At 34.8% G+C, this 24,415-nt stretch overlaps 2 protein-coding genes across 2 annotated transcripts in view; one reads left to right on the top strand and one right to left on the bottom strand.

Annotated features, from left to right (window-relative positions):
- The window catches only part of LOC105348537 (annexin A7), a 104,108-nt gene that overhangs the window by 69,694 nt on the left and 9,999 nt on the right, over positions 1–24,415 (top strand). The window lies entirely within an intron of this gene.
- On the bottom strand, positions 16,989–23,625 carry LOC136270225 (uncharacterized). The gene is made up of 4 exons (XM_066067190.1): positions 23,215–23,625; positions 18,377–19,717; positions 18,137–18,287; positions 16,989–18,014 (listed from the first exon to the last, which is right to left on the bottom strand). Exons 2-4 carry the CDS (start codon positions 19,715–19,717, stop codon positions 17,449–17,451), a joined length of 2,058 nt encoding a protein of 685 aa, XP_065923262.1. The 5' UTR covers positions 23,215–23,625; the 3' UTR covers positions 16,989–17,448.

Raw genomic sequence — 24,415 nt, 5'->3', positions numbered from 1 at the left:
ATGGGTCTACATTTTAAGGGCCAGATACTATTTTGTTTCAGGTGTAAGAACTTTGTTCAACAAGTGTTTAGAAATTCTTGAGTTGTTGAGATATCTGTGAAAAACGTTTAAGAGGTCGGTCCCTTATCTCCTTATTGGGGCCACTGAACTAAATCCTTAAGGTTACATGTTGTTAAGGACATCATTTTGAGCATCTTTTTTTTATTTACACTGCATTTCAAAATATTGTTCCTTTTTGAGCTATAGGTGATAGAAGTTTTGACCCCTAAAAATACCAAATTACGTAACACATGAGAAAATCGTTATATTGTTAGGCTAAATAAATGTAAGATAAACATATTTGCTTCTATAATATATCATAAAATATCCCTCGGTAAAGAACTATAGAAAAAAGACTTTAGAGCCCTCTAGGTCCCTACATTTAGGGTCCAGCCCCTTTTACTTGGTATCAGATGAAAGGTCATTTGATTTTATAGACAATTTGCTCAACAATTGTTTAGAAATTCGTTACCATTCTTGAGATATCTGAGAAAGAATGTTTATGGGGCTGGTTCCTTATCTTCTTATTCGGGCCGCTGGTCCAAATTTTTAAGGTTGCATGTTGTTAAGTACATAATTTTGAGCATCTTTTCTTTCATACTGCATTTCAAAATATTTTTTTCTTTTTGAGATATAGGTGATATAAGTTTTGGACTTTTGACCCCTAAAAATACCTAATTACGTAACACATGAGAAAATCATTATACTGTTAAGCTACATAACTGAAAGATAAACATATTTGCTTCTATTCTCTATTACAAAATATCCCTCGGTAAAGAGCTATAGGAAAAAGACTTTAGAGCCCTCCAAGTCACTTAAATTAGGGGCCAGCCCCTTTTCATGGTATCAAATGAATGGGTCGTTTGGGTATAGAGACATTTTGTTCAACAAGTGTTTAGAAATTCGTTACCATTCTTGAGATATCTAAGAAAGAATGTTTTAGGGGCCGGTCCCTTATGTCCTTATTGGGGCCACTGAACCAAATTTTAAAGGTTGCATGTTGTAAAGTACATCATTTTGAGCATATTTTCTTTAATACTGCATTTAAAAATATTTTCCCTTTTTTAAATATAGGTGATCAAAGTTTTGGACTTTTGACCCCTAAAAACCCTTAATTACGTAACACATGAGAAAATCGTTATACTGCAGGGCTTCATAACTGTAAAATAAACATATTTGCTTCTATAATCTATTACAAAATATCCCTCGGTAAAGAGCTATGGGTAAAAGACTTTAGAGGCATCTAGGTCCCTAATTTGAGGGGCCAGCCCCTTTTTCCTGATATCAGCTGAAAGGTCTTGTAAATATAAACCTTTTTTACATTACATGTCTTTAGAAAATATTTTCCAGAAAAGAGATAAAGAGAGAAAAGCACAAAAATTTACGACGCTTTTTTAATGTCAATTTTCGAGCCCTAGCGAGCTTTGGCACCAGTAGTGCTAAACATACAAAACAACAATCATGCAAAACTTCAATATTTCCTTTACCAACCGTAGAAATTTGAGCTTAATATTTTTTATACTTTAGGAGAACGACAAAATACCCGTATAAAAATCTCAATATCTCAAAAACGGATGTGACGTCATCAATACAAAAATTTCAATCAGGTTCAGACTAATATCTATCATATCTGAAAATTTAATTGAGATCGGCCTAGCCATTTCTGAGAAATCGCGTGCACAAAAATAAAATCGGAATTCTTTGTGTTTTTGCATCTACATGAATAAAGCCATGTGTGCATTACAACAAGGCGCAAGTCCTGTGTATTGGATAACGGTAGACCACTCGCTTTTAAGTCCAGCCGCGACCTATTTCCTCGGCCGCGGGCAAGGGTGTTCACATACGCAGCTCCAAATCCAGCTAGATTTAAAAAACGACTCAAAATCAATGCAAAGAATGAGTTCTTTTATCAATAATGTGTTAATTTCACTAGAAAATAATTTAATTGTTTAAACACTTTTCGTATGTAAACTGATACCCTTTATGTCAGTTATACGCACAAGCACCCCGTTTATTTGCCAAATAAAACACTAATACATGGTAACAAGTCTAGCTTTTTACACTCATATTACGCAATACCTGAACAAAATATTATTGTCACGACATTAATAAGATCATAATGAACAACTTTTGCAGCGACAGCCATATCGAAATCTTAACCACGTTTGAGTTATAAAGCGATAACTTTCAAGAACGCTAGGTCCCTAATTTGAGGGGCCATCTCCTTTTACTTGATGTCATATGAAAGCTCTTTTAAACATAAATCTTTTCTGTTCTACATGTCTAATCAAAATATTTCCGGGAAAAAAGATAAACTAAGAAAACCATGCAAAATCACAACGCTTTTTATCTTATTTTTTTAGCCCGAACTTCGACGCTTTTAGCGCTGAAAAATTATAAATGCCCTATTACATATCTACAATCTTTCATCTATCATTCCTGAAATTTTGAACTCAATATCTGTTTTAATTTATGAGAACCTTCGTGGACAAGCCGACCCTCCAAAAATCGTTTAATCGTTAATATCTCAAAACTGGAAGTGACGTCACCATTAAAAAAAATTTGCAATAAGGTTCAGAACAATATCTATCAGATTTGAATGTTTCATATAAATCGGCCGAGTAGTTTTTGGGAAATCGCGTACACAAAATACGTAAGAAAAAAATAATAGGGAACTAGAGCAAAGCTCGTCGCAAAGCAACGAGTGGGTCTTCCGTTTATGTCGGAAGTAAACCTGGAAGTTCCTGTAAGAAGCAAAGCTCTTAAACCAATAACAAGAGTAACTAAAATGTAATAGATGAAAAAAATCGAATTATTCCTGGTACGACTTAACAAAAAACGAATGATTTTAAGTACGACTTAACAAAAACCTTTCCGATTTCAAGAACGATTTAACCAAAAAAATCCGAATGTGTTCAAATACGACTTAACAATTATTTTTGGTACGAGTTAATTTTACTTTAAACATTACGCTATTTTTTAAACCAAGGACGCGGAATCAAAATTTCCGGAAAAATCAATTTTTAAACCCCGATATCACTGTAATGCATCATCCGATTTTAAAACGGGTTTCGGTTTTAAATTAAACTTAATAAAAGCTTCTTTGCTGCTTTATGATTAATATCAAATTATTGGTCAGAAAAGAGTTATTATGAAAAGACTTAATAGCCCTTCTGGCCCTTAATTTGAGGGGTCAGCCCCTTTTTCTTGAAATCAAATAAATTTCTCGCTAATATAAACATATTTTGTTCTATAAGTGTTCATGAATTGTAAACCGTTCTCGAGAAATCTGTACAAATGCGTTTTAGGGGCCGACCCTTTAACCCCTTACCGGGGCCACTAACACCAAAATTTTTGGTATCATATTGTTAAGAACATTATTTTGAAGAACTTTTGTTCTACGTTGCTTTTAAGAATATTTCTCTTTTTTCAGATATTAATGATTAGAGTTTTGAGTTCTGGCCCCTTGAAACCCCTAATTACGTAATATATGACTTAGGTATGGTGATGTATAGATGAACAGCTGTACAATGAACATTTTTGCTTCTATAATTAAAAACAAAATATTGTTCAGTAAAGAGTTATTGTAAGAAGACATTAGAGCCCTCTTTGCCCCTATTTGAGGGGCCAGCCCCTTTTTCTTAACATCAAATGAAAGGTCTTGTAAATATAAACATATTTTGTTTAACAAGTGTTCACAAAATGTTTACCGTTCTTGAGATATCTATACAAATGTGTTTAAGGGGCCGACCCTTTAACTCCTAAATGGGGTCATAAACAAACACATTTAAGGTAGCATATTGTACAAAATATTATTTTGAACAACTTTTGTTCTACATTGCTTTCCAAAATATTTCTCCTTTTTGAGATATTAATGATCAAAGTTTTGAACTTCTGGCCCCTTGAAACCCCTAATTACGTAATATTAGACTTAAGTATGGTACTGTATAGATGAACAGCTGTACAGTGAACATTTTTGCTTCTATAATTGATAACAAATTATTGTTCACTAAAAGGTTATTGCAAATAGACTTTAGAGCCCTCTTGGCCCCTAATTTGAGGGGCCAGCCCCTTTTTCTTGACATCAAATAAAAGTCCGTGCAAATTGAAACAGCTTTTGCATTACATGTTTTAACAAAATATTTATACGCCAAAAGATATTACGGAAAATGTGCGAAAATTTTGTGAAAAAATCTGGTGCTAATTTTCAGGTTCAGGCGAGCTTCTAGGCCTTGCGCATTTTTCGCAATTGGAAGCATTGAGGGAAATCTACAGACATTCATCTACAATCCCTGCAAAGGACCATATATGATAAGGGCCTAAAATGGCCCCCCAAAATGAACATTATCATTTTGCTATAATTCTTTATTTTCTTAGTACAAATATGTATGTGATGTGTTTACATAATATTCATTTTGGTTCAAGTGCCCACAATTTAGAAATATGACATTGTAAAGACAACCTTTTCCCGCCCTTTTTGCATTTTTAGCATAAAACTGCTTGTTTTCAAGCAGGTTTTCCTTCCGAAAACATAGAGCGCATGCTTGAACAAACAAAATATTTTAATCAGATATGTATCTAGCCAAGACTAATAAGTGACAAAAAAGTTTTCCTTGTTCAAGCATGCGCTCTATATTTCCCATTCGTATATAGATAAGAAAAATGTCAATTTTTGGCTGATTTTGATTGACTTATAGAAATAGCGTCACCTCTGACGTCACATACTGCCAGTGAGTGCAAATAAATCAAATAAATAGATGAAAAATATATTTTATATCATTCTTCTAAAAAATAAGTTAACATTTCATCGTACCCGAAACACTTACAAAATGGCGAATTGTGGGGGCCAAATTTAGCTCTTATCATATATAGTTCTTTCAAGCTTTTATCATGATTAGTTTCAGAGGAGATGCGTGGACAAAATGACCCTTAAAAATTTACAAAATCGTCCATATCTGAAACCGAAAGTGACGTAATCAATTGAAATTTTGATAATCTGTAGCGACATTGATGCTTTATAACTCCTAAAAATTTGGTGTAAATTGGTTGAATTGTTTCTGAGAAATAACGATCCAAAAAGTCAGAAAAAGAAAAAAAGTATAACTAGACACGATCTCGTTGCGAGCAACGAGTGGGTCTTCCGTACGATTTTTGAATAGATTAGATCTTACTTATCAACTCAAAGATAAAACCGTAGATCTAAGCGAAAAAAAAAATTGCGGCACTCGAGGCTTGAACCCGGGTCGCCTTGGCCATGTCCACGAACCTATCGACTGAGCTACTCGGACTCTCGCTTCAGAACTTTGACGCTTAATTTCTCGAGAATGCTTTGATCGATTTTAAAACAAATTACATATTCTAAATCAGTGAGAGGGTCATTATCAGGTGTAAAAATTTCAAAAAAAAAATATTAAAAATTTAAAAACTCGAAAAATTCAATTTTTCAAATTTACTACCGGTGACGACCGGAAGTGACGGCTGACATTCTCTTGACCGAGGTACACCAGTGAAACAATAGATCTATCATCTCTGAAAGTTTCAGCCCTATATCTTCACTCGTTTTTAAGAAACCTGACAGACAAAATTGACTTTAAAAAATCGTTTATTGACGATAACTTCCGACCGGAAGTGAATTTTGAAAAAATGTCACGGGGGTACAAAGTTCAGATGGCGAGGCATCATCAGTGAAAATTTGAAAGAGATCGAATCAGCCATTTCCGAGAAATCGCCTGCACAAAATGTGTAAGGCAAAAAAGAATAATAACTAGATTCGATCTCGTTGCGAGCAACGAGTGGGTCTTCCGTCCGATTTTTGGATAGAAAACACAAGCACAAAATTTGTAAGAAAAAAAAAATAATAATAAGAAAAGTGAAAAAGAAACAATAGAATAATAGTAGGGTCTTCCGCTGAAGACGGAAGACCCTCATAATAATAGAATTGAAAAAGAAACCGAAGAATAATAGAAGGGTCTTCCGCTGAAGACGGAAGACCCTAATAATAAAGAAAAAGAAACCGTAGAATAACAGAAGGGTTTTCCGTTGAACGGAAAACCCTAAAAAGACACCGAACGAAAAAAATAAGGTCTTCCGTTGGAAAACGGAAGACCTTAATAAGAAAAGTGAAAAAGAAAAAATAGAATAATAGAAGGGTCTTCCGCTGAAGACGGAAGACCCTAAAAATAGAATCTCATTCCGGGAATTGAAGCGAAAACGGTTTAAAATTTGTTTTTGTCACATACGTCACATTTTAGGTCAATAGAAGCAGAAGATGGGATGAGAGCGATTTTTAAAGTAGGTAAGATTGTCATTATCCTATCCTAAATCATTAACTTAAAGTTTATTTTGCACAACAGATTTATTCAATTTGGTCGTCATGAATTTCCTATTCACTCACACATTACTTTAATCAGTTTAATGTTCAATAATTTTTTCGAAGTTTGGAATGATGCAGGTGTCTCCAATCACTTCACTTTTAACTTTCTTTCCGTTTTCTCGAAGACTTTTGATGACTAATGTTTTGTCGTTCTTTTCTCCCGGGAAAATATCGATTTCCTCATCACTACAATTAATAAGGCATTCCTCTTATAGGGGAGATGGCGCAAAGAGGTCCTTTTGTTGTGCCCGTCTCTTCCTCTTGGCCAGGGCCTTTTCTTCTTCTAAATTCTTTCTTTTTTCTTTCTTCCGGCGCACCTAGGCGGAAAGGTACACAATGTCCAGGTTCAACGTAAAAAATGTTTTCCTTTTCCTGAACCTCTAAAATGGCGTCCTTGTGTACGCGAATGTGTTGTTTACCTTTATTTTGGAACACAAAGTTCTTATGAAACACAGAACATTTGAAGATATTAATGTACTTAGTATGGGCTTTGCTCCAATGGTTGATATATCCCCGGAAAGTAGAAAAAGGGCCTAGTTTCCTACACGTGTTCACCTCACAACAGGTGCCGTCGACCCACAGCTTTCTTCCATTCTCTTGGAATTGCTGCAATTCCTCGTTTGAAACATTAATATTGAGAAAGTCCATCTGGAAATACATATATGTTAAAAATAAATTAAGAACATGTATAGTTTTTACAGAATTTGAATGCATCTCAACACTAGGATAAAACAAATAATAATCATTTACCATAAACCAAAACACTGTATACATTAATTTTATTAAAAATTCTGCAATTTCATTTTATAAATCAAGGATATCCCGCGGTTTTATAAGGCGGCCCGCTCTTGTACACTTCCTCAGGGGTAGCTGGTCTATTTCCTCAGTGTCTGAGTATGAATAGTTTACTGAGTCATCATCAGAAACCCAATTAACAGGAGGATTTTTACCCAGATATTGTTTGAGATGATCTTTATTGACTGATATAACTGGAGATGTTGCATCTCTCTGTATCTTACAAACGGACTTGCACACATCTTCCACAACTAAATAAGGACCAACCCATCCCAATCCAAGTTTTTTATTTGCCTCTGGAGGGTACCACCGCCAAACCCATTCCCCTTGAGTAATTTGTCTGCTCTTACTATGAGCATCGTAATTGCGCTTTTGTCTTTTCGCAGCGGAGCCTAATTTATCGCGAGCAAATTGAAACACATTCTCCATGCTTTGTTTAAGCCATTCAACATATTGAATTTCACACATTTCATCTTTCATATCGGGAGGTAACCCTGCCATCAAGTCAATGGGAAAACTGTTTTCCCTGCCAAACATCATCAAATTTGGTGAACAACCGGTAGATTTATGTTCAGTGGCTCTTTAAGCCATCATTAACAAGGGCAGTAAATCGTCCCAATCTTGAGGATTTTCATTGGTAAAAATTGAAAGCATTTGTTTTAAAGTTCGGTTGAACCGTTCAACCATTCCGTCATATTGGGGCCTATATGGCGTGGTTCTAGTTTTGTGTACCCCTTGTTTATGACAAACTGTTTTAAAGAGGTCGGATTCGAACTCACGACCTTGATCCGTGTGTATTTGTTCGGGACAGCCGTATTTACAAATAAACTCATCTACAAGACGGTCTGCAACTGTCAAAGCAGTATGATTTTCAATCGCGAATGCTTCTTTCCATTTAGTGATATACTCACCGATCACCATTATGTATTGATTACCATTTTTTGTTACTGGTAGGGGACCAAATATGTCTATAGCAATACACTGTAAAGGCTCTGTGATTTTGAACTGTTGCAGTTCATTTCTCCCTAACCCAGGACCAGGTTTACTTCTTGTGCACAGCTCACACGAATTGCACCAACGCGATTTTCTGTACACAAGTACGTCTCGTATTTCTAAAAGTTCCCATTGAGACCAAAAAGTTTTGGAATTTTTTGTCAAATTCTCAATCTCAGATTTAGGGGGTCTGTGTTCTGAATGATTTTCCATTAACAGTTTAATGGGACCAATTGCGACATCTTGATTTTGAAAATCGCAGAGATCTTCGTGAGACCAAGTATCTGCCCAATTTGATGGGGCATGGTTGGTATTTGAACTACCGTTTCGCTCTGTTAATGTGTTTAGTTGAATATTATTTATTTGCTTCGAATCAGCACAGTCCAGACAATCTGAACGCTTACATGTCAACCTAGACAAAGCATCCGCGTTTCTGTGTTTGGTGCCCGGTCTCTGTTCGATCACGCAATCATAGCATTCTGTGACACTCAACCATCGCGCAAGCATCCCGTCCGCGTCTTTGAAATTTCTTAGCCATTTAAGGGGAGCGTGGTCAGTTCGCACGGTAAACTTTCTACCTAAGAGATAGTATCGAAAATGTCTAAGAAAATGAACTAAAGCCAAAAGCTCTCTTTTGGTCGTACAATAATAATGCTGAGTATGACTCAACGTTTTACTACCGTATGCTATCATGCGCTCGTCAGCATTTTGTAATTGAGATAAGACACCACCCAGTCCGTAAGCGCTAGCATCTACATCTAATATAAACTCACCATCTGAATCTGGAAATGCTAAAATAGGTGAAGTAATCAACATTTGTTTCAGAGTTTGAAAGGACTGTTCACATTTCTCACCCCATTGAAAATTTACTTTCTTTGCAGTCAGTCTGGTTAAGGGCATCGCGATTTCAGAAAACGTTTGAATAAATCTTCTGTAGTACTGACTACAAAACCAAGGAAACTTCTGACATCTCTTTTACTTTCGGGTCGAGGCCAATTTTCAACTACACGAGTTTTTTCGGGGTCATACTGTATGCCCTTTTCCGAAACCAAATGGCCTATGTAAGTAACTTCCTCTTGAAATAAGGAGCATTTCTTTGGTTTTAGATTTAAACCCGCATCGCAAAGTTTACCAAAAACAAAATGCAAATTTCCCTGAGCATTTTCAAAATCTTTACCAAAGACTCTAATGTCGTCAAGGTAACAGAAGCACTTGTCAAATGGGAGATTCCCCAGAACTTTTTCCATTAACCTTTGAAAGGTCGCGGGAGCGTTACAAAGCCCAAATGCCATGACATTAAATTGAAAGAAACCCCTATGAGTTGTAAAAGCAGTTTTTATTTTGTCTGTTTTATCCATTTTAATTTGCCAATAACCACTGGCTAGATCTAAAGTCGAAAACCATTTATTTCCCGCTAATTTATCTAACGCGTCATCGATTCTTGGTAGCGGATACGCGTCTTTCTTGGTAATGTTTAATTTTCTGAAGTCGAAACAGAACCTCGGTGTACCATCTTTTTTAGTTACCAAACAGACTGGCGCTCGCCACGGGCTCTCACTCGGTTCAATAACATTTTTTTGTAACATTTTGTCCAATTCTGCGTCAATAATTTCTCTTTGTTTAAACGCGATTCTACGCGGTGGAAGACGAATGAGGGAGTTGTCTCCCGTATCTATTTTGTGTGTCACGAGATCGGTTTGACCGACCTTGCCATCCGCGCCCACAAAAATATCTTTAAACGAAAGAGTAAGACTTTTGAGTTTCTCTCTTTCCTCAATATTCAAATTCTCGGAAATATTTTCAATGAGCGGCGTTAGGTTTTCCGGCAAAACTTCAGATTCCACATCGCTGTTTTCTCGAGAAATCTCGGTTACATGGCCGACTGTGGCGAGTACCTCATCGCGTTTCAAGGTTATTGGTTTATCGTGAATATTTAGAACTGATACTATTTGACATGAATTGTTCGTATCAATGATTGACCTTGCTACCATTAAACCTTTGTTTTTAATGAACTTTGATGACTCGACTATCCTATGGTGCATGGGACTACTGCCGCCAAGATAACCATTTAACACCATCTCAGAATTTTCAGGAACTACCACATTGTTTTTTAGTTTGACAAAAGCCACGCTGTTATTTGATTTTTGAAGTAGCTTTATTGTCCGTTTTTTTTATTTTAATTTTCTTTTCCGAATCATGATATCACAATCATTCTTTTCTAGGAAATCAGTACCTAAAATACCATCAATGGAGTCTAAATTTCCAATGATAAACTCTTGTTCAAGCTTGTAATTTCCAACAACAAATTCAATTTTACCCTTGCCAAATATTTCTAACCGATTCCCATTTGCTGCATAGAGAACCTTGTCTGCGCTTGCAAGCAAAGGTTTAACTGAAGATTGTCATGAATATTCTTTTTCAAGATAGATACAGGAGACCCAGTATCTATAAGAAACTGTAAAGTTTTGTTTCCTATTTGTGCTTTTACAAACATACAAGATGTATGATCAATCAATACGATGTTCAGACTTGACCACTGGAGAGGAAATACTCTCCTGATACGCGACATTTGCTTTTATTTCACTCGATTCGTTCGCGCTTTCTTTCACTTCGTTACAGATTTCATAAGCGTTTTCTTTCACAGGTAAAGCATTGTTATTGTTTGAGTATTGTTCACCGTTTTGTTTAACGGGTTCTGGACTCGAGATTTTCATTTTCTATAACAGTAATAGTGTTTAATTCTGTATCATTTGTCTCAATAATTTCCGTTTGAGTCGAAATTTGTTTTGGTCGTTTTTCATCATTTTTGGCTGAGATTCCGACCCCAATACCAGCCACTAACCGTTTAAATGTCTCGATTCTGGTTTGTTAAATGTCGGTCTTAAATTTGGATTTTTCTTGAAACAACGGCTTTCAATGTGCCCTACAGCTTTGCAAAAACCACAAACGATGTCAGATCTCGGTTTGATTTGACTCTCAACATAAGTAGGATTTTTAAGGAGATTTGTAATTTCATTTTTGAATTTCTCAATTTTTTTGTCTATAAGATCTTCAACTTGTTCTAAGATCACTCTTGACGCTCGCGACTGATACATGTGCATGGCTGCCATGCTTCTTTCGAGCTCGGAATCATATTGTGGTGTTTTGACACGATTTAAAGACCCATCAAACGCTTCGTATTCCATAGCGTAGGCATTTGCCTGATCAAGGGACAAAGGGTGATGAAATTGAACGTGTTTTTTCATTTCGTAATGCAAATTCTGCGGCTGATTCATTTTTCTGCTTTTACATTTGCATCTAAACGCAACTTCGCGTTCTACTGGATTAAATCTTCTCCCCAAAACATTTTTAAGTCGCTGGTAATTTTGAAGGTCTGTTCGCATGCATTCGCTCAGTAATTTTTGTGCATTCCCTATTAAACACATAACCAATTGCTGCGCGCGTTCGCATTCATTCCAATTGTTCCAGTCGGCGACTTGTTCAAAACTTATGATATAGTCTTGCCAGTCAGTCGAAATTCCGTCAAATTTTTCTTGTTCTTTTTCTCTCAAAATTCTATCTTTTCTTTCAAAGGGGGAATTATCAGAATGTGATCAGAAATGTCTCGATCTCGTAACTCGCACCTGTCGAGGGTCAGATTATGAAACCTCAGGGTAGTGTGAACGAAATCATCTTTATTTCTAAACTCGCGTTTGTCGTGAAATTTTTGTTCATTAGAATTTTGAGTAGTATTTACATATTCCTCGTCGTCGTGATTTCTAAACTCGCGTTTGTCGTGAAATCTTGGTTCATAAGACCTCTAAGTAGTGTTTACATATTTCTGTTCGTCGCGATATCTAAGCTTGCACCTGTCTTCATGACTTGGTTCATAAAACCTGTTCAACGAGTGGCTTTTATTACTACCGAACCGGTTTATCCCGGAGTCTCACGAATCAAAACCTGATGCCGTTTTACTGGGTGGTTCCATAAAACTTTTTGATTTATTTAACACGTCCGTTTTACAGAAATTGAACACATTTCTTTGAGAACTTTGAGGCGTTTCGGAAACGTATTCTGGATCTTCTAAAAAATGGTTTACTACTCATTTTTGCTTCATCAAAATGAACAGACGGTTTATTGTCGGATTTTCAAGAATACCATTTCAAAATACCGTCTACCTTTTCTAAGAGTCGTCTCTCCAAGTCATTTGCAAACATTTTCAAAATGAAATACACATGCAAAAAAAAAAAAAATTAATGACAAAAATAGAAAAATTGAAATTGACTCAAATCCTGGTCACGGCACCAATGTAGTTGTTTGATCTTTTTTGCTACTGTATATGATATATTTTGACTTCGCGTTGTGTTTTTACATGATATTTTACCCAGATAATTTGCGTCCGCCTGTTAAGGCTATTAACAAGAAGAAAAACAGAAGAATTTGATAAGATAAAAATATAATTTATTCGTAATTAAATAATAATTAATTACGATGAGGAGCTGGTGTACCTTAGTGACCAAAATAAAAAACGAAAAATTAAAGAACAAAAAAGTAATTTCCCAAAATAAATATGGAATTTGAGTCAACTTAAAATTGCCAAAAGGAGGGCGACTCCGTACCTTGATGCAAGGTTCAGTGAAGAAGCCCCGAGCACGAATGTGCTCGGGTTTATATACTTGTTAAACAATAGTGAACACTTTTAACAGAATTGGCCAAAAAGAATTTACGTTTTATAATAGATGAAAGAGAAAATGAATAATGAACCCGATGAATTTGGAAATAGTTTAAGTAGGTACTACTACAAATTTATACATCTTATTTATAACTGACATTTCTGACCAATGCAAAACATTCACAGTGTCAGTAAAAATATTCAGTATATAAAATTGACCATGATTTTACTATTTTTTTTATGAAAATGGCCACTCAGTGACTCTATTAAGTATACTTATTGCTGGGCTTATTGAAAATGTTATTTTTTAGTGTTTTTGATATCTGAGTGCTTACCAGAAAGCATGTTTCAACTGAGTAAAACTGCACACAAAGATATACATGTATAAACAAACTCTTGGTATCAAAGGATTTCTAAGGTAGCATATACATGTATCTATTTTAGTAAATTGTCAAAAAGGATCATGTGCACTACAATTTTAAGCCTAAAAGTGACTTAATTTAAGGGATTCATTGGTCCAGACTTTTGCTAAAGGTAAGTATTATAAGGTTGCTATCAAAAAAAAATTTTTCATTCAGTTCCAAATAAATTCAAGAGTTTTTGAGAGATTCAAGATCATGAGCACATGCAAAGGTCATTAAAAATAAACTAATGAAGTCTACTATCTTTCAGGTGAATTGCTTTATTTTCATTTATAATGAAGTTGATTTAAAGATGTATGGAATATTGTACATTATAAATTACACTTAGTCTGTATAGTTTTTAAAATATTTCTTTTCATCATTTTAAAGGGACCATATATTCTAAAGAAAATTTAGTCTGCAACCAAGGAGATACTGAAGAATTATAAAGAGATATTTATTCTAAGAAGATTCTGGTGATTATTCCATTTCATGACCATGGACAGCAAGCAGAAAAACAAGAGAACAGGACTAAAACGTGAAATTCTCCAGTTCTAAACAAGCGATAGACATTGCTTTAACTCAATTTTCGTTTCTTAATATACACTTTAATGATTTTTGGTATATTTACTCATGATTTGACTTTCATTGGTATACATGACAGCTAGTACTTATACATTTGTTAAACCAAATGTCCAATAATTTGTATTCTTAAGAAGAATATATGTATCGACAAATGCTAATAACTTGTTTTTCTATATTCTTTGAATAATTTAATTATGTGCACTATGTAAAATAAGCTATATCTTTTTATTGAAAACAAGACATTTTAGGGATAGATCTGTAGAATAATATGCTTAAGTCTAAAAACTTTAGAAACATATTGATAAATTTTATTTAAAGCAGAAATATACCTTATTTTCTGTGTGCACAAGTGGATATTTTCCTTTTGGTAAATATGAAAAACCCCACATATGTATGTTTCATATGATTTACATATGATGCCCCTTTCATATGATTTTCATATGAAAATAACTTCCAACACACATAAAAGTTTCATATGTTAATCATATGAAAGGGCTATCATATGTGAATCATATGTGGATCATATGATTTGTCACATATGATGCCCTTTTTTATGATCTCGTATGAAACAAATCATATGATCCACATATGATTCACATATGTGAATCATATGTGGTGAAGTTGCCTGTATACCCTGGACAACAGCCAGGTCAAGGCGGTTACCCAGGGCAACAAGCAGGTCAAGGCGGTTACCCAGGGCAACAGCCTCCACCAGCTCAGGTCGGAGTTCCAGGTCAACAGTCATATGCTCTCCAAGGGCAGAGAGGATATGACCAGGTGGTTATTTTTAGATGTTTTATATGGCTGCATAAAACCATCCTGAAGCAAAAATGTCAAAAGCAATGTAATACTCGGCATGCAGATTATGTATAACTATTGTTCAAATTACTTAACTGGTGTACATATATTGTGGATTTATATATGTGGTTTAAATTTTTTTGTCTTATTATTGTTCAGATCACTGATATGTATGAAATTTTCTTTTTTGCATTTCTTATAGGACTTTTACTGCTCTTTTATTTATAGGCACCAGGGGGTGTACCCTCAGCCACAGCAGGAATGGATAACTTCCAGATTGGAGGGGTGTCAATGGGGGACATTCCTAGACCGACCATTCGTCCAGCAAACCCTTTCAACTGTGAATTGGACACCATGACTCTTCGCACGGCAATGAGAGGAATAGGTACTGGCCGTCCCTAGTTTTAAAACTAGAAATAGATATATTCATTATGAAATAAATGACTTTACTGTTGCATTATATTGTATGCCAGGAAAATATAGAAATAGAATACTGTATAAGTATATCAGGTAGTACTCTGTCTTATGAGCAAACATTAAACAATGTGAATACTCTAAACTTCTACCTTAAATACATTATTGGTTTATCTTTTGGTACAGATAGTACTGCACTGTTTTTAAGGTCTTCCGTTTCCAACGGAAGACCTTTCTATTATTGTGCGGGAAAAAAATTAAGATTATTCTTATTAGGGTCTTCCGTTTCCAACGGAAGACCCTCTTGTTTTTCTTCGGTTTCATTTTATTATTATTTTATTTTTTATTTTTTTTCTGACTCCTTCTCGGCTTTATATCTCAAAAAGTTTTCATCCGATTTCAATGAAAGGACCAAGTGCGTTTGGGGTCAATTTCGGCCCCATGTCCAACTTAGATAATGTTCCTCAAAATACTTTTACAGAGGGTATATTTTCATAAAATCACCAATTTATAACTGTTTAAAGCTTTGTTTATGTTTTACTGAAATGTAAATGCAGTATACTTTGCGATAACGTAGCATCATTTTGACGTTGCTCTATGCAACGTCATGAGCAAGAAGACTACGTCAGATTTTCAAATAATTCATTTTTTCATGTTATTTTTTATATTAAATATTTACATTTTTCAGTGTCGTTGCCTGTGATAACACTGCGTATCTATTTTTTACTATTCAGCCCAATAAATTCAAATATATATAATTGAGGCGCATGCGGGGTTTCCTTATTTATATTCAGATATTTAATTGTTTAATTGCTTAAAATTATATAAATGTTATTAAAACCGATTTGGCTGACTTTTATCGATGGCGTCGCGTTCAATTCTAACAGCTACTTCGTGCATAAAAAATACCCGCGCCTTAACCACAAACTTTTTTATCGGTGGATTCTGCTTAATGCTTGGTTGGCTGCTGGTTCAGACTAAATTATGCACGACAAATTATCAGAGAATGAAAAATTCACCGGGTTACTCGTGTCCGTCGAACTGGGGTATTTTTCGAAAGTGTACGTACTTGTGACAAAACATACATACGGTACATATGGCTGAAGCTCTACGAAGAAAATATGGGGAGGTAAATATAAAGCTACAGTGCATATGATACTTACGAAAAAAATTCCAATTTACAGCACAACAAATACGCTGGTTTTAAAAAGATTAACATAATCACATTTTGTGCAAATAATTTATTTTAAAAATTATTCAGCTAGTTCTTCTGTTAATAATTGTAGCTTTACTTGCCCCAAAGTTTCTCCTATTAAACAACCTTAGGCTTACTCGGAAAGCGGATCAAAAACCGTCGCTTTTATGCGTAAACAAACCAGTGAAACCACGCAACCGTATTGAGCTGGTGATCGATGGTGCAGAGACAAGTAAAAATAAGAAATCTGAGGTAAGTTGTTTGGGGATACTTTCGTATATATATTTACACCGAATATGGAAGGGCAACGGAAGAAGAAACGAATCGGACACTTTCTTAGTGAATACGCATATGTACATGTACATACCCCATCCAAATAATATTGCTGATACAGTGTGACCCCCTCCATAATATTGCTGATTTCTACAGAGTACTGTATTAAACATATTCTAATGCTTGTGCCCTCTAAATGAAACAATTGTTTTATTTGTATGTGAAGGGGTTTTTGCTTAGTTGCCCCCCCCCCCTTCGAAAATAATTAAAGAAAAGTAAAGTTATGCCCTTCCCCAAATCTAAAATTATTTTCTTCAGGCGTAAAAAATATTAGGATCGTCCGCTAATTATAAGCGACTCTTGTTGAGGATCATGTTGAATACATATGTACGATTTTTATTCACATAATTTTCTTAATTTTCAAACAGTTTTATCATTTCTCAATGAAAAACTTTTGTCTACGATAAAATGAAAAAAAAATGTTTTATTTAAATTTTTAGTCACAAATATTAATCAAACTTTCTATTTGAACTTACCAATATCATTTAAGACATTATATAAACTATGTGTCTATATTAAACGTACACAAAATACACTGAAAAAGAAGAATATTGGATTCCCCCTTCATTATACATATTTTGCATGTATCAAAATTTCGATCGTTATTCTTTAAAATCATACAGTACATAAAATGATGACTATGAAAGCAGCAAGTGGCCATTAGAAAAGTAAACGTTCACATATTGACAAGCATGTTATTGAATTCAACTTTTGATAATTATGATATGTACTACAAATCAGATATCATTTAAGAGAGTCGATTTAAAGAATTAAAAAAAAACAACTAATGAAAACTACCTTTCAAAAAATTACCCTATCTACAATTCAATTGATACATATCAGTGATTTCATTTGACAACTTCCGTTTGATTTACTCTTCAACTAGATCTTCGTCTGACTCAGACTCGTCTACTGGTTCCGGCAAAACTGAAGCGTCATCAACGAATCTTCCCCAGTCTTGGACAGATTTAAACGATCCTTTGTAGTTACGGAGTCCTATATACCAAATAACTGCCGCGACGTGCGCACAAACCCCTACCACTCGGGCCCCAGCTTTGCACTGACAGTACCAACCCGTTATACTTGATTCATCAAAACGAATCCAAAGCAGATATGATTTCGCAGAGACATGTCTACTCTGAATTTTGATTCTCAGCAGATTCGGGTCCTCTTTGTGTATCAAGATATTGCTTCCATCTTGAAAATGTTCCGCCGCATAACTGCTAGCAAGTTTAAGCTGATACACTCCACACGTTATGTTGCGAATATCATCCTCATCCAAATGAGGGAAGCCCAAGGAATCGAGATCTTCAGGATTTCTCCACATGGCTACTCGTGAGTGCAGTTTCCTGGCTTCGACTTCCTCCTTAAGGTGGTTCACTTGTTTCGCAAGGAACTGCATTTTGGCTGCAACAGCCATATCGGCATCTCTGTCACCTGCATGAAGTTATTAATATCATTAATACATGTATTAATAAACGTTTGATATTTACTTCAGTGATAAAAAATATCTATCATGCAATCTTTTAAAATCTTATGTATGTATTACATATACGAACCCGAAGAAAGTGGTGGGTAGTATTTGTTTGATATGCTACAAACAATTTTGACGTAGTCACCAATAAATGGTATTTGGCTAGTGGGTAGAATACAGTCAAGCAGTTTCCATCGTTTTATTCTAGCGTTTGCCGATTCAACAACCCATCGAATCTAAAAATAAGTAGGAAACGTATTAGTACATGTACTTAAGATATGACTGTAAATTGGTTTTCATAGTTATTGCATCAATCTCAATATACCTTTGTTACAAGTCGACTTGTATTTGCATCTGGAGTAGACATCTGCTTCTCCCCCTTTTTCATGAAAGCTGGCATGATAGCCTGAATGCCAAGTTCTTCCAGGTATGCAACAGAATCCCTGAAACCCCTATCAATAATGAAGATATCGTCTTCCTCAACCCACTTCAATACATCCTCCCTGTTTGATTTCATGATGTGCTGAAGGATGGCTGCATCGTTGTTTCTTGCGAGATAGGGTCCAATTACAGAGATGTAATAACCGCTTGTAGATACAATCACCATCGGCTTTACGAGTGGTCGGCCTTTATGCAAACTGTAGGATTTTCTTTGGAAAGTGAAGTTGGAGCTCTTTTGAATGTATATATAGGTACCATCCAGCACTAGTAGGGCTTGACTTCCGGTTCCACCAAACAATGATTCAGCTAATGGTCGTGTATGATGTTGAATAACACTTTCTCTTGATATGTGTTGAAAACCAAGGTTCTGGGGAACAAAGTTTTCCATTAATGCCCTCCGCACTGTATGAATAGCCCGACGGATGCTTGCTTTGGAGACGTTGAAAATGGTTGACAGAATACTGTTGCAAAGGCCGGACTTCATCTTCACAAGAAAAATCCCCAGGCTATTCCTAGCGCTGCGTACAGATGTATTCTTAACACTGTCGCTGATATAAGACAACAGGTCGTTAAAGGAATTCTTGCTAAGACCGGTAAGAGTTGTGTACTGTTGATCACTGAAAGCATTTTCTCGGTCAAAATCAATTCGAGATGTATCATATCTCAAAGCAGTTTCTCGCAAATACAGTAAAATGTCGACGATGGAGCTCCTGTTTAAGCTTGATGTTTGTGAGAAAACGGGAATCTGTTTCAGAGCATCTGAGGTAAACCTGCCATCCGGAATATGTTTACTACAGCACCTTGAACCGTATGGAATAAGGATTTTCTGATGCAGAAAAACAGAGTTTCTCTCACTAGTTGGCACAACAATTAGTTTGGGTCCGGGTCGTTTGCAAATGAAACAACGGGCATGGCTGGTGGCGGACGAAGGTAGCGGAAGGGTGACAGAGGGTGGACTCCTGGCGTATCTGGAGGAGCTTCCTTGTTGTTGTGGTGAAAATAACGTATCCTTTGGCGCTGTGTCTTTTTTCTCTATGTGTTTCTTAAGCTTTACATGGCATTTAATCCGACATGCAGTGCAAAGTACATCTTCATCAGACGGATCGAACACACACATTTTCTGCACCAATTGTTTCAGTTCTGCTGTCAGTGTTCGTCTCTCAGTTGGTTTTGTTCGCTTCCTGCATAGAATACACGGGAATTCCCGTTTTCCTGTGCCTGGCATCTGTTTGAATGAGAACAATCGTTATTACATCGATTGCCAGTTATATGCAATTTTATTCACGACATTGACCACAAAAATAAACAAATTATGCAATTTATTTTATTGTGAACCTAATTTATAATTCCCCATATTTTCTGTCTTGAAAATTCTGACACACTGTATATTTAAGGACATTTCTACACTCTTAAATATCATCAATATTTATTTTTATCCCGAAAGTTAGCATTCTCTTGTTCATTAGTTTTCCTTCAGCAGTAAAACAAACTTTAAAACGAAGAGTGTCAGTGACAGTGATTTAAACCACAATTTGCTATCAATAATGAGTTCATTGTACGATTGAAAAATGTAGTAAATGAAAATAATTTTGCCGTAAACGAGATCTGATAAAATTGTGTTCGTTATAAATGTGCTCTACTGTAACTGTATTTTTATTTTCGAAAATTGCTATTTTCCACTATGTGTTCAGTTATTGGGGGGAATACACTATGGATGCCATCATGGGACCTACATTTTTTCTCCAGTGATGTTTTAGCTCTCTCTCTCTCTCTCTCTCTCTCTCTCTCTCTCTCTCTCTCTCTCTCTCTCTCTCTCTCTCTCTCTCTCTCTCTCTCTCTCTCTCTCTCTCTCTCTCTCTCTCTTCTCTTCTCTCTCTCTCTCTCTCTCTGTAATGTTGTAACTATCCTCCCAAATGTTTACGGACCAAAGTCAGGGAGGCATAAACACCCCAAGTATTTTTGATGCATCACAATTTAATTTTAGCATCTCTTGAATTATAAGCGACACCTCAATTAATAGGCAAACCATATTTATTTTCTTTTTCCGTAAAAGGTGAATTGTATGCAGGTCGGATAAATGAGAAAAATATTTTTGTTATTCAGTAATTGAAAATACGCAATTTATATTTGAATCATTGTGAATGTTTATGACCAAATGAATTCCACGAAGATGACTGAGCATGCAGCCCAAATCATGCATATAAAATTTTCTTTTGAAAACAAACTTATGAGCTATTAAAGGTGTATTTACTGGTTATACAGATAATTGGAACTTGTTTCACAAAAACGTCACTCCATTGAGAACGAACCTATTAGTTGTCATCGTATAATGGCTGCCTTTACATTCAACATTTTAACTGATCGTATGGTTTTCTTACACAAGTATGTTTGTTGAATTAAACAATGTCAAATGCTAAACACAATGTACCGAGTAAAATTTTTGGGGGCTGAATTATATGTAGTTTACTGATTTTTTTTAATTTGTGCTTTACACACTTAAAGAAAATCCGGATGACACGTAACATTTCCTTATAAAATCGCTTCGTGTTGTCTTTAGAACAATAAGATATTCAAACAAAGACCAATTCTGACCAATTATTTATATCTTGTGTAATATCTGCTTCCTGTGTATAGTGATGAGCAGCGTTCACGACCGCATATGTGGGTAGACTTCCCGGAACCCCCCCCCCTTTATCTGGGACATATAAATTTTTTTTAAAACTTGTAATGCCTATTTAAAAGCAATTGTCCCCATTTATAGTATAAATACTGTAATTATTTCAAATAAATACTTTTAAAATTGCTAATTGAAAGAATTATTTACAACGCACCGTAATTTACATGTACATGTATTTCTTATATGAAAAACCCTAACGATTTTTTTTTATCGAAAAAGGTACTCCCCATCAGCATCCGGTGCTCACATCTATGAGTAAACATGTGGAATTTTTTTTAAAAATTAACTAAGCAGTGTCGCTAGAAACACAGATTTATAATAACATCTACAATGTATTGTCAACTCTATTTTTAAAAAAAATCGATTATAGTTAATTTTATGCAAGTTATGCTATTTTTCTGGAATGCTAGCTATACCGTACCTTCATACCCACATGAAACACAAAAGAAAGCCCTTTTTTGTTTTGTTTCCAAGAATCGTTCAGAATTTAAACATCAAAGACATATTTTTTTTTTTTTTTTACCAACAATTCATTTTTATAATAGCTCTTCGTAATAAGTCTGAATTATTTTTCGTTTCTTAGTGTTCAAAAGGCCTTGTTTATTGACAAATAATGTATTCTGCACGTATTAATATTCATCAATTGGAACCCCCCCCCCTTTTCAAAATTGCTGGATCCGCCTCTGATACCAATACAATACAGTCAGAAAGTGATATACATGTACATGTAATCTCTCTCTCTCTCTCTCTCTCTCTCTCTCTCTCTCTCTCTCTCTCTCTCTCTCTCTGTTCGTTATCTTCATATTGCTTTTTAAGAAGAATACTTTGTATGGATAATATTGTGATCGTTTTCTTTTTTGTGAAAATAAGTCTACAATTCACGAATACCTCTAAATGAATTAATGCCAAAAATCTCAAATTGTATAAAAAAAATTCTGCAATTTAACAACAGAGTGGACAGAGTGCAACTTGGATCGTACGTTCTGAGTATTATTGTATCGAAATGACAATAATTAGACTAACAGAGATATAAAATCTTATATGTGCTGCGGAAATTAAAACTGTAAGATATATCTAATATGTTCCTTAGTTAAAATACCCACCAGGCAATAAAGGTAATAAAGTTGGTGAAAGATTAAAAAACAAAGAAAATGTAAAATCTAAAACTAAATGTATTTACCAGTAACTTTTATTTTTTGCAGGACTTTTTAAATCTTCAAAACAAAGATTAAGTACGAAATTCGAAATGAACTGCATAAAAATGAATGACCCAGTTCACAAAGTAAAATAAAATATCACCTTCGTAATAAAGTATTTATAATTATGTCACATAGTCCGATAAATTGTGTACTTCTTCATGTTGTCATTTGTAAGGTTATATTTTATTACACACACCTGTCTTTCTCAGGAGTTATTTTGGATTACATGTACATCAACCGTTATTGTTTATCGTTTCCTTGCGCTACATAGAAAACTATACTTCCAAATTCTTATTCCGTTTATAATTAATTACATAAAAGTATTATTCGATCCAATATATGTGTCCGAAAAAAGTGAATCACGTTACATGGACTTGGGTGATTTAATGGATTTTTTTGGAGGTGGACAATTGATGGCAATCAGCTATATATAGACTACTTAAATTTTCGTATATATTATAGAGAGACATTGTTACTTCAATATCATATGACTCGAGTGTCAATAAATAATGTAAAAGCATTGTGACGTCACTTTTGGAAAATGACGTCTATATTCACCGAGACATAAAGACTATATGGCCAGTATCTGATAATTAAAGGAATGTAATGCATTAATATTTTTGGCCTACAGTGCAAAATACTTGAATTCCTGTGCGTATTACATGTACATGAGCATGTTAGCCCTATAATGTTTCAGATTTGTATTGATATATAACGTTATACTCATAATTATTTCTATGAGACTATTGTGATCGTGCCACTTTTCTCTTTGAGAATGACTATTATAAATTATACAGTGTGTAATGTTCAATATAATATTAAAATAAAGATAAACATTTTATTTACCTTCACTTCTTCTAAACTGATTCTTCACCCGTCTCGTCTCATTGATCTTGGTCGTGCGTAACGTTACCTGTACAATACACGCACCTTGGTCTGCTGTCGCTTAGATACGGCAACGCGGAAGTAAAATGATATGGCTAATACAAGGAAAGACGTGTGAAATATCATGTTACTCGTAACAGACCCGCTCTTCATATTAGTAGTGTGATGACTTGTTCATTCATTGGGTTTATTCATCGATACTTAACAATAAGAGTATAGTATTTTGACTTTAATGCACAAACTTAATGTTTATATAACAACACATTCATATGCATGTGTATTTCCATGACGTAAAAATGAACATATTTAAAAATAAAACTAGGTCCGCGCAATATCACCATCGTAATTTTTTGCATGCAAAGAGCTTATATAACGATCTCTTATGTGTAAAAGTTTTAGAGTGGTGATATCATGCGGACCTATTCAATTATGCTTATAAGTCTTTAAATTTTGTTGATTTTTCCGGAAATACGCGTTCCGTGCATACTTTGACTTGTAAAAAATAGCACATACGTAACGCATTCAATAAATTTTGCTTATTTTTTTAAGAAGCATATGTTCAGCTTTTATTTTCAATGTATAGTTTTGATTCAATGTGTACTTCATTTTTAATAAATTTATGGGGCCAAATGTGATATTAAACGAATTTTATTCTTTTCAGAGCTTTTGTAAAGTTACCGTGCCTAAATGATGTTAAAGTTTCAGCATTTACGTCACTTCCGTTCAAATTTGGCGGCCATTTTTAGATTTAAAAAAAGTGATTTTGTCCGGAAGAAATCTCCGTAAACGTTAAAGATATGGCTTTGAAATTTTTACTGATGATAGATGTATCAATTTTATAATGTACTGGGGGGTTTAAAATTTTGTTCATCAAATTTGCTCAAAACCGGAAGCAGTTCTAATTTTTGGAAATTTTCATTTTTTTAAACAAAATAATACAATACTACAGTCTTATAGAATATGCCATGGTAAATTCAAATCTGAAATCCGTTGGAAAATCAGACGATGCATTACAGAGATATGGGGGTTTAAAAATTGATTTTTCCGGAAATTTTGATTCCGCGTCCTTGGTTTAAAAAATAGCGTAATGTTCAAAGTAAAATTAACTCGTACCAGAAAATAATTGTTAAGTCGTACTTGAACACATTCGGATTTTTTTATT

The sequence above is a fragment of the Magallana gigas genome, chromosome 7, assembly GCF_963853765.1.
Source record: "Magallana gigas chromosome 7, xbMagGiga1.1, whole genome shotgun sequence".
NCBI classification, from domain to species: domain Eukaryota; kingdom Metazoa; phylum Mollusca; class Bivalvia; order Ostreida; family Ostreidae; genus Magallana; species Magallana gigas.
Note: the sequence above shows the minus strand (reverse complement) of the source record. Positions and strands in the feature narration are given on the sequence as shown.

Bases quoted from the DNA above. Each gene is read 5' to 3' on its own strand.
- LOC136270225 (XM_066067190.1), bottom strand. From the start codon at position 19,717: ATGCCAGGCACAGGAAAACGGGAATTCCCGTGTATTCTATGCAGGAAG. The intron at 18,288-18,376 runs GTATATTGAGAT...ACTTATTTTTAG, and splicing joins CAAGTCGACTTGTAACAAAG to ATTCGATGGGTTGTTGAATC. The intron at 18,015-18,136 runs GTTCGTATATGT...AACTTCATGCAG, and splicing joins CTACCCACCACTTTCTTCGG to GTGACAGAGATGCCGATATG.